This window comes from Lethenteron reissneri, chromosome 43 (genome assembly GCF_015708825.2).
Source record: "Lethenteron reissneri isolate LAM-NWPU_2019-01 chromosome 43, ASM1570882v1, whole genome shotgun sequence".
NCBI classification, from domain to species: Eukaryota; Metazoa; Chordata; class Hyperoartia; order Petromyzontiformes; family Petromyzontidae; genus Lethenteron; species Lethenteron reissneri.
Window position 1 is genome coordinate 8,029,699 of NC_083821.1, and position 16,446 is coordinate 8,046,144.

The 16,446-nt window shown below is 50.5% G+C and overlaps 1 protein-coding gene across 1 annotated transcript in view; it reads right to left on the minus strand.

Annotated features, from left to right (window-relative positions):
* Nucleotides 1–15,088, minus strand: part of LOC133353217 (bone morphogenetic protein 7-like) — a 90,964-nt gene extending 75,876 nt beyond the window's left edge. Inside the window, exon 1 of the mRNA XM_061569291.1 lies at nt 13,423–15,088. Within this exon, the coding sequence (XP_061425275.1) occupies nt 13,423–13,894 (472 nt within the window). The 5' untranslated portion in view covers nt 13,895–15,088. The remainder of the gene's footprint in view (nt 1–13,422) is intronic.
* Nucleotides 15,089–16,446: the final 1,358 nt, after the last annotated feature.

Consider the following 16,446-nt stretch of genomic DNA (forward strand, 5'->3'; position numbering starts at 1 on the left):
CTTCCCCCCCGCCGCCGCCGCCGCCCCATCCCGCGCAGCTGAGGATTTTTTTGTGTTCCCTTCCCCTGCGCTACACATCTGTTGGTGTAATTTGACGTGTAACGGTGGGGGAGTGAGAGACCCTGAGACGGGACGAGGCGGGCGCGGGGGAGGGGGGGGAGGGGGCTTGGAGTGCGAGAGAGGAGCGGGGACGTCGATGATGAGAGTGGTGGTGGAGCGGTGGAGAGGGGGGGGGCGGTGGAGAGGGGGGGGGGCGGTGGAGAGGGGGGGGCAAGGGGGGCGGTGGAGAGGGGGGGGGTGGAGAGGGGGGGGGCGGTGGAGAGGGGGGGGCGGTGGAGAGGGGGGAAGGTGGAGAGGGGGGGGGGCGGTGGAGAGGGGGGGCGGTGGAGAGGGGGGGGCAAGGGGGGCGGTGGAGAGGGGGGGCAGTGGAGAGGGGGGGCGGTGGAGAGGGGGGGGGGCGGTGGAGAGGGGGGCAGGGGGGGGCAGATGGCGGTGTACGCCAACGTGGTGGTGTTACCCCAGTGGGAAGTTTGAGAAGACAAGGGAGCCGAGGGAGTTGTGTTGGGGGGGGGGGGGGTACGGGCTCGGGGTGCATGCGTGTTCCAACATCTGGCCAGCCCCTCTGTGGAGGCGGACGTGGAGTAGACAGCAGAGGCCGTTCGCATTCCGGCGGTCAGTGCGTGAGCAAGAAGAGCAGTGCGAGGGGCAGGGGGCAGACCCCCCCCACGCCCCCCCCTCACCCCCCCCCATCTCCTTCCTTTGCACCGCTCCCCCGAAACGTCGTTTTTACGTCCACGCCGCGTGGCGCGGCTATCTTCCCTGTCTACCCGTGCCCGGCAAAGGCCAACGAAGCGACCGATCGACAAAGGATGCACATCTTTTGCCCAGAAATCCCTTCTCAAGATCGTGATTTGGATGCGTTGAAGCGGTTAAATCCCGAGCACATGTGCGCTACGCGTTGCGTTCAAGAGAGGAAACCTTGCGACCACAGGGGATTGCACAGAATACACGCGTCTGTATTCAATGCTTCTGCGCGTTTTTTCCCCCCCGCCCCCCACCAAAACCAGAGTTTTAATACAAACTGCACTATCGGCGAAATGTCACGAGGAGAAATGTCACGTTCACAACTCTTTGCGGGGCAGTGCATCCACCACCACCAGCCCCACCATCCCCCCAACCCGTGTCAGAGAAGTAGCCTGCAGAAGCAGACATCGCTCGAACGACTTCTGAGATTGCTTTTTGCGTATTAGGGCAATGCAATTTCCACATGCCCTACACAGTTAAATGTTAAATCACATGGCAGTAAAACTGATATGTATTATTGGATTCACAGATCTGGAGTTTAGCCATAATAAGTGAAAATCCACTTGTTGTTTAATCGTTTTCATGCAGTTGTTGGTGGACGGGCTGGCACTCTCCATTGTTGGGAGCGGTAGTGTCGCGGTTTGCACCCTGCGCTTTCATCCCGGACACCCGATTTCGATTCCTGCTCACAACTAACAACAGTGGTGAATATCTGAACCAGTCCTGGGGCCTCCCCTAGGTCTGTTCAGCCTCAAATGAGTATGGTCGAGTGTGGTGCTGGCCTCTCACCCCGCGTGTGTGGGGAGCGGTGGCGTGGTGGTTAGCGCACTGCGCCACAAACCCGACCTCACGAGTTAGAATCCCGCTCACGGCGCACCATCAATGACGAATATCTGAACAGGTCCCGGGCCTCCTCTAGGTCGACTCAGCTTTAAATGAGTGCCTAGTGAGAGACTCCGCTGAACGCGGGTTGCCCAGAACCGACATAACCCGTGGCCTTAAAATTATTGCGCGTGAAAATTTTACGGCGTAATTCTGGATTTTATCTTGATTTGAAGCTTTCGTGACTGCAGGAATCCATTTTCTTTGGTTCTTTCGGTAAAGTCACGTAGGTAGAAAAAATAATAGATCACGACGTTTCGATCGCAACACAAGCAATCGTCATCAGGTGGGACAACCACAGCAAGAAAAACTGCTGAAGTATGCGAGAGATCTGCCCTGGCACGAGGTTATATACTGTAGGCATCGGCCGTAGCGCGGGGGGGGGGGGGGAGAGAAGGGGGGCAGAAAGTGGACCCCGCAGCAGCACCTGGGTAACTGGAGTAGAGATCGGAGAGAGATACACAGAGAGAGAGGAAATAACAACTGACATAGGCAGGTAGGATGGAAACATCACAGTCAGTTAATACTTTACCTGGTTAATACCTGGTTAATAACGTCCGTCCAATGATTGCTCAGTTTGTAACCATCATCAGTGCATTTCTCCACTGTGATGGTTTTTCTAGCTCTGGCCCCGTGGGGCTGTGGTTTTGACAGCTTGTCTCGCTCTCTGAACATGGTGATATCACTTAAATCCCAGTCAGGGGTCAACTTAGCCCATCAACTATTCAGGGTCCGTGAAGCCACTGTTGGCATGAAGCCAACGGTGATGATTTTCCTACGGTCTGAATAGCCCCGGCCACGGTGTTGGGGATTTCTTTCGACCGCTCGCTCAGGGCCACCGAAAGCACAGCAGCAGCGGTTCCACGCTAATTCGAGCAAAGGGGGGTAGGGGGGGAGAATCACTCGAGAAGGCGCTTGAATAATTCGCTTTGACTTCGTGTGAGCGCACTTCAGAACGAGCGTGGGATGTGACGCATTAAGTTATTAACCTGCAATAGCACAGCAGCAGTGAAAACCCAGAGGAGGGGGAATTGTTTAATAAAAAAAACGTCCCGGGGGACGAGGAGAGCCGTGCTTCAACGATGCCTTCGTCAGAGCTCGGTAGCGCTAACTAAAACTAAACTTTTTATTTTATTTTGCCAGCTAAGGCCCACTGAGCTACATTGCTTCTATTCAGAAGCGACTCGGCCACACACGCGGTGATAGCTCAACGAAGCGGCTTCTTGGCGCCTGGAAATTAATAGCAGCAGCCAAATAGCCTAAAACGCGCATTCATTCTAAATGTGGAGGGGGATAAAACGAAGGACACGGAGAAACCCCCCCCCCCCCACGCGACCACGGAGAGAGAGAAAGAACACGCAAACTCCAAATACACAACAGGCGTCAGGGTCGGGATCGAATCCACGCCCTCCTGAATACCAGGCGAGGGAGTTAACATCTCCTAGACATTCTAGATTTGAAGCTTTCGTGACTGCAAGGATTCATATTCTTAGGTTTTTTCGGTAAAGTCACGTAGGTAAAACATTAAAATTAATAAAAGTAAAATAAAAATAAAATAAAAATCACGACGTTTCGGAGGCAACACAAGCTTCCGTCTTCAGGGGGAACCGTCACATAACTATATCACTTGATACAGCTATCGTGCTGTGACGGTTCCACCTGAAGACGGAAGCTTGTGTTGCCTCCGAAACGTCGTGATTTTTATTTTATTTTTATTTTACTTTTATTAATTTTACATTTTTTACCTACGTGACTTTACCGAAAAAAACCTAAGAATATGAATATCTCATAGACACCGCGGCGCAAGTTAAGACCGCACAGCGTCGAGCTTGACAGCAGCCTCAAATTCTCCCCCAACACTAACACGGCGCACATGTTGCATGTACAGATGTTTCAATCTCGCGCGCGAACGTATACACAAGCAGGGCCCGTGACACGTGACACGCGCGCGCGCACGCACGTGGATGCCGAGCGACGGACGGCGGCGTGCGATGGTTTTAGGAACGGTCGTAGGGACGCGCGCGTGAGATGCGTGACCTCAACGGGATGGATTGCTGAGTTCAGGATTTTGTTGTTGTCGTTGTTGTTGTCGTTGTTGTTATCGTTGTTGTTGCTCGGCACTGACCCAAAGGCTCGAAGCGGGCACTGACTAAGAGGGCTGTTAAGGTTGTTGTAGATACGAGTCTGTGCGTTTCTTGCATTGGGACAAGTTGTAAGCGCTTGGGCGAAAACGGACAATGGGAGGGCATTCGAAAGGGGAGCGGTGCGAGCGAAGAGGCAGAGAGAGAAGCGTTGTAACCTGCAGTGCGGTGGGTGGGTGAGATGAATATACATCGTGAGTGGCTGAGTGAATGGGTGAGTGAGTGGTGTATGGTTGTGATCTGCAGGGCGGTGAGTGAGTGAGAGAATGAGTGAGTGGCTGAGTGAATGGGTGAGTGGGTGGTGTATTGTTGTGATCTGCAGTGTGGTGAGTGAGTGAGAGAGTGGGTGAGTGGTTGAGTGAATGTGTGAGTGAGCGTATTGATGTTATCTGCAGTGTGGTGAGTGAGTGAGTGGCTGAGTGAATGGGTGAGTGGGTGTATTGATGTGACCTGCTGTGTGGTGAGTGAGTGAGAGAGTGAGTGAGTGGCTGAGTGAATGGGTGAGTGGGTGTATTGTTGTGATCTGCAGTGTGGCGAGTGAGTGAGTGAGATAGTGAGTGAGTGGGTGAGTGAATGGGTGAGTGGGTGTATTGATGTGACCTGCTGTGTGGTGAGTGAGTGAGAGAGTGAGTGAGTGGCTGACTGAATGGGTGAGTGGGTGTATTGTTGTGATCTGCAGTGTGGTGAGTAAGTGAGAGAGTGAGTGAGTGGGTGAGTGGGTGAGTGAGTGTGTTATTGTGACCTGCAGTGTGGTGAGTGAGTGAGAGAGTGAGTGAGTGGCTGAGTGAATGGGTGAGTGGGTGTATTGTTGTGATCTGCAGTGTGGCGAGTGAGTGAGTGAGATAGTGAGTGAGTGGGTGAGTGGATGAGTGAGTGTGTTATTGTGACCTGCAGGGTGGTGAGTGAGTGAGATAGTGAGTGAGTGGGTGAGTGAGTGCAGTTGGCTACATACGGTGCGATAGAAGTTAAATGCACATACACACGTCGTTAGAGTTATTCATAAACAGCTGAAACCAAGGTCGACTCAGCGTCGTGTGAACACCCAGTGAAGGAGCACGACATGAAAGATCCGATAAGACTCGCGTGCTGCAGACGTTTGATCTATTTTAACCTGAATCTCTCCAAAGCAACCCCCTGCTCAACTCACATATAGATACTGTTGCACGTAATAGGCCTGGAGTTGAAATAAAAAGGTCAGCTTTTGTAAAGCGGTGTAACATATGAAGAACGTTACTGTAGTCGAGTTGAAACTTTAATTTAGGAATAAAGGACTGTAGCTGCATTGTTGGAAAAAAAAATCGGTGTTAGTCTTTCACACTGCCTTAAAACAGAAGGGAAAAACGTCTGACTTTTCATTACTTTGAAAAACGACAATTTCCCAAAACATTATATATATACACTCGTTTGTGTTATAAGGCAGTGTTACCTGGGTCGGTAAAGGTTAATCTGTGCTGAGCAAATATGCCTTGCAACTTGACTTGTCATCCAGGGAGGTGTCTTTCCAGCTGGTCTGAAAGTTTGTTAAGCATGTCACGCAAGCACTTGAGAATCAATGCCCTTGAAGCAGGCAATAACCCCTGGAGGTACACAAATTATGAATGTGAAGGCTAGTTAAGCGTGGTTAAATATGTACATAGAAAGTAAATTTGTGTATTTAATTAACATAATTTTTCATGGTTTGCACATGGCCTATAATCCAGGTCTGTGGAGGTAGTGAGGGTTGATGGACCACCGCACACATGTTCCAAAACTCCGCGTGGGCGTCGATGAGGTGCCGTACCTTGGCTTGTCAGGAGATGCCAGTATAGCAAAGTGCAGACTAATATCTTCTGTTCCTACTGCATGGGATAGAGTGTTTCACCCTCGCACGTGTGGGTATTCTCAAGGTACTTTATCTTTCTCGAAAACATATTACTCTGTAGAGGACTGCAGAGCTTGAGAAATTATACTGGTAGGAACCCACTGGTTCCACCAGCCTACAGGGGATTATTGTGTCCATTCGTCCATCGTGCAGGGAGGGGCTGGGTGGGGAGGGAGGGGCTGGGTGGGGAGGGGAGGGTGGGGAGAAGCTGGGTGGGAAGGGTGGGGCTAGGTGGGGAGGGGAAGGTGGGGAGGGGCTGGGTGGGGAGGGTGGGGAGGGGCTGGGTGGAGAGGGGCTGGTCACCCCGTGGTGCCCTTATAAAACTCAACGTTTAACCTGCTCACGCCGGCTTGTGCTCGCCCTTACAGTCGGCCATATTTTCAGAAAACACCACGCCGCCGTTGACCCTGGCCATTCACCGAGCAACCCAACGTTCCTACCATCTCCCTCCGCAGGAATGTGTTTATTAACGCAGAATAACCACCTGGATGCCAAACCAGCTTATCTGTGGTTCCCCAACAAATGTAAAATGCATTTCGCATGAACAACGCTACACACAATTTTTAAAAGTCAGAATTAAATCTAAAGCGACAGCGAGCGGTGAGATTCTTCGCCACCCTCTTGCGATGCGACACACATTTCCAAATCATGGTCACTCGCCACACATTTCAAGACTCGATTATTAATTCTTACACAGAGGTTGGTCAACGTGAGAGCATCACATTCAACATGTATCCGAGTGACAAACTTCGATTCTCTGACGCGCAATTCGATCCCTGCGTCGTGAGCCTGAGGGCCGAAGTCAAATCCCAAAAACTAGAGGCGTCGTTTCAGCAGCCACCGCAGCATGCCGCGAGGGATAATCGACACAGACGCACTCCCTTGTGAGCTTGGGCAATTCTCCTGTGGAGATTAATTATCATATTTTTACTGGCAAATGAGGTTCCCATAGTGTAAAGGCTTACCCCGAGCTCTCATACTCTGATGGTGCATTGTCTTTGAGTTGTGCGCCTTTTGGCGTCATCTGGTCCAACCCATGTGAGACTAGGCTCGAAGGAAAGCTGTCTCGGGTGTGGACCAATCAACTTCAAGGACAGTGCACATTATCAGAGTTATTTCTTTTGTTTGTATTATGACTGCAGGTATTGCGGTCTATGCAAACATGACTCCTTGTAAAAAGGTGTCAGTTTTGTTGCCAGATAGAAGGGTAAAAAACCAATTATCATATTTTTACTGGCAAATGAGGTTCCCATAGTGTAAAGGCTTACCCCGAGCTCTCATACTCTGATAGTGCATTGTCTTTGAGTTGTGCGCCTTTTGGCGTCATCTGGTCCAACCCATGTGAGACTAGGCTCGAAGGAAAGCTGTCTCGGGTGTGGACCAATCAACTTCAAGGACAGTGCACATTATCAGAGTTATTTCTTTTGTTTGTATTATGACTGCAGGTATTGCGGTCTATGCAAACATGACTCCTTGTAAAAAGGTGTCAGTTTTGTTGCCAGATAGAAGGGTAAAAAACCAATTATCATATTTTTACTGGCAAATGAGGTTCCCATAGTGTAAAGGCTTACCCCGAGCTCTCATACTCTGATAGTGCATTGTCTTTGAGTTGTGTGCCTCTTGGCGTCATTTGGTCCAACCCATGTGAGACTAGGCTCTAAGGAAAGCTGTCTCGGGTGTGGACCAATCAACTTCAAGGACAGTGTATTATGACTGCAGGTATTGCGGTCTATGCAAACATGACTCCTTGTAAAAAGGTGTCAGTTTTGTTGCCAGATAGAAGAGTAAAAAAACAATTATCAAGAGGTGGCTGTGTGGAGTGAAACAACGTCCACTCCGTGTAAACTAACGCAGCGGCAAGTGCACCCACCACGCGGATGCCAAGACGCACTCTGTCAAGCGGGGGGGGGGAGACATTTCGATATTTAGAATTCCTCGACTCTGCCTGCTCTGCCACATCAGCAACTTAATTTCTCACTCGATGCGTTCCAGAACGCTGTTCGTCCCCTTTGTAGTTGCGATTATTAGCACAAGGTACTACCACTAGCTGAGCCTATTCATAATAATAATAATATATTATTGCACCCGATATTCTCATAACCAATTGAACAGGTTTGTAGAAAAAAAAAACATTTGAGGTCAAATGTTTTCCCGGATAAGTATTTCACACTGCCCCGGCCAAAATGAAGGGCAGGGTGCGTCCTTTATGCAAACTACCCATCTGTTTGGAAACATTGGCGTGATGTGAGAGCCATAAAAATGGATTCCCCTTAATTTGAGCCGATTCCATCAAAATATAACATCCCCATGGCACGAAAATGTGAACTGAATAATGTACACTTCAAACGAATGGACGTTTGCGGATATTTCACCTGAATGGGTCAACGCGACCCGTCGCAGTACGAAACAGGGAACAGCCGCTGGACCACGTGATAGAACTGTGCACTTCGTTAAATAAGCGGGACCAGCTCTCTGAGAACTAAACTGGTGGACTTATTGTACGGACGAAAATCCTTCTCACGCAAAGTTTTTTTTGCCGAAACTATATTGACCGAAGTGAATGCCCCCGTCGTCCACGACGTTGAATTGTTGTTAATTTCTCTGCGTTTTTTTTTTATTATTTTTCATGCCGTGCTTTTCTTGGCCACCCCCCAAGGCCTGCCTCTCAAAAGAGAGACATTTTAGCCCCAATTGGATCTCACGCGGCTATGAAGTTGAACGCGTGTAATGTAATCGCCAAACATCGTATGGATATTAGCAACAAGTTCGTCATCGGGGTGGAGTCCCACTGCGTCATCAACATCGTGATCAGCTGACATCAATTCGCTGCTGGATGGACCTCCCGGTTGCTGCCATCCCACGTGGGCCTCGTGGTGCAGAATCTCCTGCAATTGAAACTGATTTCATTGCTCCATCTCCACGGTGGAACTTTCCTCTATAAGTCGCCAGTCCGTTATTAGCCGAAGACAAATGGCCGTCATCCCTTCTGGGGCCGTCCATAAATGACGTCACGCGATTTTGGACGATTTTTGACCTCCTCCCCCCCCCCTCGTCACAAGGCGTCACAAAAAGTCAAACCCCCCTCAAATATGACGTCACAAAGCTCTGCCCCCCCCCCCAAAATAAAACATGCTTCAAATCGCTTTAAACTATTGTCATTGTAGTGCGTATTTAATGTGGCGCTGCACTCTGATGTTGTAGGAGAAAACATTTATTAAAACGTCTATTTAATTAAGAAGAACGTGTTGTCTATATTTATTTAAAGTTGCGCATTTTGATGTGACGTCACATTTCACACCCCCCCCCCTCCTCACACATCGTCACAAATGTTAAACCCCCCCCCCCCCAAGGTGCGTGACGTAATTTATGGATGGCCCCCTCTCGCCGTGTGTTCTGCCCGAAGCCACTTTTCTTAACGGTTTAGAGCGAAGCCCCTAACCTGCATTGTGTCCTCTGTTCCACTGTGTTACTAACTTTCCGTGGACATCTGTGAAAACTGCTGGACATCCGTGAAAAAGAGACGAAGAGCTCGTCGGAATCCTCGAGTCGAAGTAAAGATTCTGATAGAGATCCCCAACGCGGAGCAAAAGCCTGAAAAGTTCACAAAGAAGCGGCGTCATGCTTGGAGTGACACCGCGAAAGAGAAATGTGAACATTTACAAAACAACAAACGCATTTTCATATTGATTGGGTGATATTCGACGTAATTTATTTTACATTTAATCGCAACACGCTCATTAATTAATCCGCCCTCTGCCTGGACTCCACACTGTGGATCCGTGCCAGCACAACTCATTAGCCTTAGCAAATTCACTCTTAGAATTAAACGTTTCCCTAACGAGAACAATAAAAATTAATCTACAACCACTTGTCAATACGTATGCTGGACGAAGAATCTCCCCCACCACACCGCGTTGTTTGACCATACTTCACCACGCCGCTAGCTGCGGCCGGGTAATCAAACTCAAGGATGGCCAGTTTCGTAGCCGCAGTTTCACAGCGCGCTCCACTAACTACCGCGCCACCGCTCCACCTTCGCCTGTGCGTGACGTCCTCTTCCATCGAGGCTCATGCAGAGAGCCCGCTGTAAACCAATCTCCCCGCCGTAGACACACGATATAACCGACAGTGGCCCCCGCATTAAACCTACACGAATGGGGCAGATCGGTTTTAACGAGCAGAAAGAAGAAACGAGCCCATGAGACAATGAGCCCCCCCCACCACCACCATCACCACCCTACGCACGCACACACGCACGCACGCACGCGCATTGTTCGACACAGACTGCGGACAGCACAAACAAAATGCGAACACGATCGCTTGGTCAGTGGGACCTCCACTTGTCAGTATATACAAATATAAGAATAGGGTGTTTTAACCTTTCTGACGATAAAAAAAAGTTGTTAAGATGTTAACACACCAAACTGGGAGGTCCCATGATGTAGCTGCTCACCACGAGCTCTCAATGTCATGATCGTGGCATTCTCCTTGTGCTGGTCGCCTTTCGGCGTCCTCTGGTCTAACACTGTTTGAGACGAGGCTCAAAAGAAAGCTGTCTCTGGCGTGGACCATCAGTTTTAAAGACAATGCACATACTGTCAGAGCAAGTTTTGTTTGTTTGCATGTTCACCACAAGTACACGTGGTTAATGCAGACATGATTCCTTGCAAGAAGGTTTCAGTTTGGTGTATTAACATCTTAACACCTGTTCTATTGCCAGCAAGAGTGAAAGCTATTCTCACATTACGATCGCTTGTGTTTTGCACAACACGAAAGACAACAGAACGAATCGGGGGTTGGGGACTTCTTATTGGTGAATTCCGTGATCAACACCCGAATTAGTAAAGTCACAGGGCAATCTACAAAATTTAAAATTTACGTAAATATGTTTTATGGGCTGAAAATTACTCCGTCGTTGTCCAATATGTGTCTTTGCAAAATAGTAAAAAAAAAAATTGAAAACAAACGGTGTTTAGATGATGGCTATGGTATACACAGTAAATATTCTGCCTACATAGTATATATCTATACACCCGGTGGGCAGCAGTCCGCAGTGCAAGCTAACTCATCGTTGTACTGTCCTTCTATGCACTCGCAACTACGTCATCCCACCGCTGACCATCGTTGTGACGTAGCGTTAAATAGATCCGCACGGCGTGGCGAGCCCCACCACTCACCCAGCAGTGGAGTGGACAGATGGACACCATCGGTGCACATGTTCCACACTTACACTCCTCGTGAATCATCACGCGCGCGCGTGCATCGTGCGGCAGTGTCAATCACCCATCACCTGCTTGCAGCACCGCGAGACTCCGTTCGAAGCAACAAATTAGGGCCGCTACAATTTATGATGTTATGGACAGAGCCAGCTGCATTTTCTTTACACAATTCGCACGTTCATAAACCTGTTGCGTTGAGCCATAGCCACCGCATGTTCTGCATCACACGCGCCACGCGTGGTAACAGCGCAGGGGCAGGAGGAAACAATATTTGAAATAACTTCATTTTTGTTGTTGTAATGCACGATGAAGCCAACGTAATCAATGTCACACTCGTGGAATGCGTGGCTGACCCGTGAAGACGGTCTAGCACACAACAGTAGTCCACGTGTATAGTATACGGGCGATGGTGGCTTTGAACGTGGCAAGTAATCCAGCAATGTGGAGGCATCAGCGAGCGTTGATGGATCACCGCGCAAATGTCGTGAAACTCCCTTCCCCGGCTTGCCAGTAGAAGGCAGTGCAGCAAGTTGATTGATCGCCATCTGTTTCCATCTGTGCGGGGATTGAGCGTTGCTCCCTTGCGCACGTGGGGGTTATCTCCGGCTGCTGTGGTTTCCTCCCACGTGTATAATATACGCTGCTCATCATTAATTGGTTGAAAACATCTTTAAATATATTTCACAATTTAGCAGGACTCTCTTGCCAATGAACACTCGAGCTTAGTGTGTCTTTCTTGGATAAACAAGTAAACATTTACCGTGCGTAGTACGTGCTATGATATACATTGTATCATCATCATTGTCATCAACAGCCGTGATCAATTCACTGCTGGATGGACGCCTCCCCAAGCCGACGCCACCTCTCACGACCCTGTGAAGATGCAACAGCGCATGTTGCACACGTGTGGATGATCTACAAGGGACACTGGACGGGCTGGTTGTGTGTTTGTATCACACGCAATGTTTGGTATGCAAGCACATTGTATAAACCGTTGTCAAAGGTGTTAACGCCTCTGCGGTATTGCACAGTTAAATCATTATGTGCCGATGTGTTTTTTTTTAAACGAATGAAGCAAACTGCAAACAAGCATTCTTTAGGTCTTTCGGTAAAGCCACGTAGATAAAAAAAAGAGAATAAAATAATAACAATATCACGACGTTTCGTTTATATTCTCTTTTTTTCTATCTACATGGCTTTACCGAAAGAGCCAAAGAATATTAATTCCTGCAGTCACGAAAGCTTTAAGTCAAGATTTGCAAACAAGTAATAAAATAAACTCTTCCTCGTGGAACATAATGGCCATTATTTTCCCAGGGATATATCTCACTGAGTTTTAAATCTCGTCTATAAGAAAGTCATGTCTGCATTGGAATTTTGAGTCAATTCCCTTACTGATGAATTGGTTGTTTGTCGTAGGGGAAAGAAACTGGAGTACCCGGACCGAAACCCACCACAGACACGAGGCAATGACACTCAGAGCTCCGCACAGATGGATTAATCTTACAGACTTAATCCACAAAGTTGAAAAAATATCTCTGCGGACCACGGCTCCATTACTATACTGTCACCTACCGGCACCTTGCAGGGCTCACAGACAAACGCCTCCAACACCTGGTATGCTGCGCCGGTGGTTCATCCGTTAATGTGTGGACACGAAGGCTCTTCCCAACGTACGCTTACGAGATCAGGCGCATTGATTCAGAGTGACGTTTACATCCCTAGATTTATTTGTTTCTTCTTTTACAAATTAATGAATCGATTCGAATCTCACGTGGTTGATGAAATGTTTCCACGTTGACTCAATCCACCAGCACCATCGTCATCATCATCATCCCACAGGGGGTCGGTAAAGTAAGTACACTCTTAGGAGGCTTCACCATTTTAGTGGGTAGCCAACATTGTTTTTTTTTTAGATACAAGACCCGGTCATAGTAATGTGGAAATTCCACCACTGCCTGGGAACTCAAAAAATGTAAGACGACAAAATGTTCATCTTGAGTCACATTTCAGGGCACGGGGGCACATCAACACTTGTGGAAGCACGGCACAAATCTCGCATATAACAAACAAAAAAACTCACGAGGCGACCGTGACTTGTATGGCGATTGATGCCAAGTCTGTGATGTTCTAGAAGGGCTCGGGGAGTTGCATTTGGCGACAAATTCTGTAGAGTTAATGTCTAACAAAAAAGAAAATGCTAAAAAAAATAAACGTTTTCAGAATGTGCACTTCCCCACCCCCGTCATCCAAAATAAATTATTATCGGGACCAAAACTGTCGAATGTTTTGTCTTTCCAAAGTACGCCTCTGTGTATCTGGCGGTGTTAAATGGTAAAGAGTCGAAATTGGAATTGAGATGTTTCGATAGCCTAACTTTCAGAACGTGGACACAGCCCTCCTTTGGTGATATCACCTTACACAGTCAACTTCAGCATCCCATACAGAGTGAGCGAGTGTCACGCACACAGCATCAGTTACATCCACGAACACACAGGTGATTCAGCTCACTCACCCATGTTGACGAAGCTCATGACCATGTCAGCGTCGCTCAGAAAGTTGCTCTCCTGGATACTCGTCAGATGTGACGCTCCCAGCAGAGGTGGTGGTCCACGGCCGATGAGCACGGATGATGGTGGTGACGATCCCTGATGCTGCTGCTGCTGGTTCTGATACTGATAATGATATTGAGCAGAACCCACGGTGCCACCACCACCACCACCAGCCTCTGCAGGCATGGAGTTGTACAAGTCCAGCATGAAGCGTGGAGCCGCGCTTTGCCTGCCGGTGGGAGCCGGAGGTCGGGGTCGATGAGGCAGCCCCAGGATGGAGAGGATCTCCCTCTGCAGCTCCCTCCTCTCGTGAGAGCGCAGCTGACGGTGGATGAAGCTGGATCGGACCGTGTCCGCGTTCGCTCCGCGCGGACCCTCGTGCCATGAGAGGGCGATGCTGCCCAACAGAGCCAAGAGTGTGGCGGGAGAGATCATGGCTGTGACCACGACACCTGCGTCGCACACGCTGCTATGCAGTCGATGCTGTTGAGGCTGGTGTGCGCGTGTGTGTGTCCTCTCTAGGGCTCGTCACCAATGCGTCTCTGGTAGCTCTCTTATATCTGATGTCTTGTCGGTTATATTCCTACTTTGTCTCGGTTCAAGTGGCTCGTCACACTTTGTGCTGCGGATGTCCTTGTGTGTCAATGGTGTGGGCTTCCCCCCCCGGTGGGTGTCAATCTTGTTGCTTGTTTCTCAAAGCCCCGATCTCCCTCCCGCCTCTCGTTCTGCCCAGCCGGCGTGCTCTTCTCTCCTTTTATATAAATATACCGCTCGCGTATCTCTCACTCCGTCCACGCGTCGCTCGTGTGTCCCTGCTCGCTCTCTCTCTCTCTCTCTCCGCGCGTCACTCGTCCGCTCAGCCCCGCTCCCCTCTCTCTCCCGTCGCTGTCCCGATCTCTTGGGACGGGTCGTGGCTTCTGCGGGCGCGGCAACAGACAGGCACGCGGTGGAGTCTCCCAAGTTCACCTACGAGAGTGGAGCACACATCGTGCCACACCGTGTCTGCCCTGCAGCGTTTGACACTTGTCAAACAAACAAACAAAACCCCCAACCAACCCAACACACTAACTTCTGCGCACAAGCAGTCCGGATTCTATAAATCACCTCCCTTTTATTACTCACGTATACAGTGTATAATTTGATAGATATAAATAATGTCGCTGCTAATTGCCTTGCCTTACACGCCTTCTTCCCACGAATAGCTGTAAGCTCGCAAGCCTGCGTAGTGTGACGTGCAAAGAGACGCACTCATGGTCCCGTACCCGCTATCACGCGCACCCGCACGCAACGCGTGCTACCTCGGTGGCAATCAATAATCGTCTTATTCAGCTTCCTTCCTCCCCTCTTAGCTTTCCTTCACTCGGCTCTCGAACGCCGCTGATGTTTTTCCCCCTCTAAGGTCCCGTGACCGCAACGAACGGCCACGCGGACACGCGCTTCGCCCTCTGCCTCCGCGCCGTCTTCATCCTGAATCTCAGACCGTGGAGCGAACGACAAAGGGGAGGAGGAGGAGGGAGGAGGAGGAGGAGAGGGCGAGAGGAGTCGGCGGCGATGTGCGAGGGTCCAGTCGGCCTCAGGCTGTTGGGGGGGTGGGGGGCTGCTGCTGCTGCTCCGCTACATAGTCACGGTTAGACACCACGAGCAGAGCGTGCTCTGTGTGGCAATCTCGCCCCCTCGCTGCTGACCCAGAATAAGCCACCAAAGCCACCACCTCCACTCGCTCTGTTTGCTGCCCGCTTATTATTTTTCTCCCCTAACCCCCCACTCTCCACTTCGACGATCACCCCCCCCCCCCCAGCATTCTACCCCCCTCACCACTCTAGCCCCCACCACCACCACCAAGCGCTCGCTCTCCTAACCACGCGCAATAGATCCCACCCCTCGTTCACGTGGGCGGAGCGCTCGTAAGGAGGATGAGACTGTGCAACACGTGTGTGAGTGTGTGCGCGTGTGTTTGTGTGAGCTTGCGCGTGTGAGTGTATGCGTGTGTGTGAGTGAGTGTGCGCGTGTGTGTGTGTGCGTGTGTGTGAGTGAGTGTGCGCGTGTGTTTGTGTGAGCTTGCGCGTGTGTGAGCGTGTGTGTGTGCGCGCGCGTGTGAGTGTGTGTGAGTGAGTGTGCGCGTGTGTGTGTGTGCGTGTGTGTGAGTGAGTGTGCGCGTGTGTTTGTGTGAGCTTGCGCGTGTGTGAGCGTGTGTGTGTGCGCGCGCGTGTGAGTGTGTGCGTGTGTGTGAGTGAGTGTGCGCGTGTGTTTGTGTGCGTGTGTGTGTGTGCGCGTGTGTTTGTGTGAGCTTGCGCGTGTGTGAGCGTGTGTGTGTGCGCGCGCGTGTGAGTGTGTGCGTGTGTGTGAGTGAGTGTGCGCGTGTGTTTGTGTGAGCTTGCGCGTGTGTGAGCGTGTGTGTGTGCGCGCATCTGTGTGGGTGAGTGTGTGCGTGTGTGTGAGTAAGTGTGCGCGCGCGTGTGTGGGTGAGTGTGTGCGCGCGTGTGTGTGTGAGTGTGCACACGTGAGTGTGTGCGCGCGTGTGAATGGGTGAGTGTGTGCGCGCGTGTGAGTGTGTGTGAATGTGTGTGCGCGTGTGTGTGTGAGTGTGTGCGCGGGTGTGTGAGTGTGTGCGCGTGTGTGTGAGTGTGTGTGTGAGTGTGCGCGCGCGTGTGTGTGAGTTTGTGCGCGCGTATGAGTGTGTGTGCATGTGTGTGCGCGTGTGTGTGTGTGAGTGTGTGCGCGTGTGTGTTTGAGTGTGCGTGCGTGTGTGAGTGCGCGCGTGTGTGTGTGTGCGCGCGCGTGTGTGTGTGTAGTGTGCGCGTGTGTGTGTGTGTGAGCGTGCGCGCGTGTGTGTGAGTGTGTGTGTGTGCGCGTGTGTATGTGAGTGTGTGCGCGTGTGTGTGTGTGCGCGCGCGTGTGTGTGTGCGCGCGTGTGTGAGTGTGCGTGCGCGCGCGCGTGTGTGAGTGTGTGAGTGTGCGTGTGTGAGTGTGCGCGCGCGTGTGTGAGT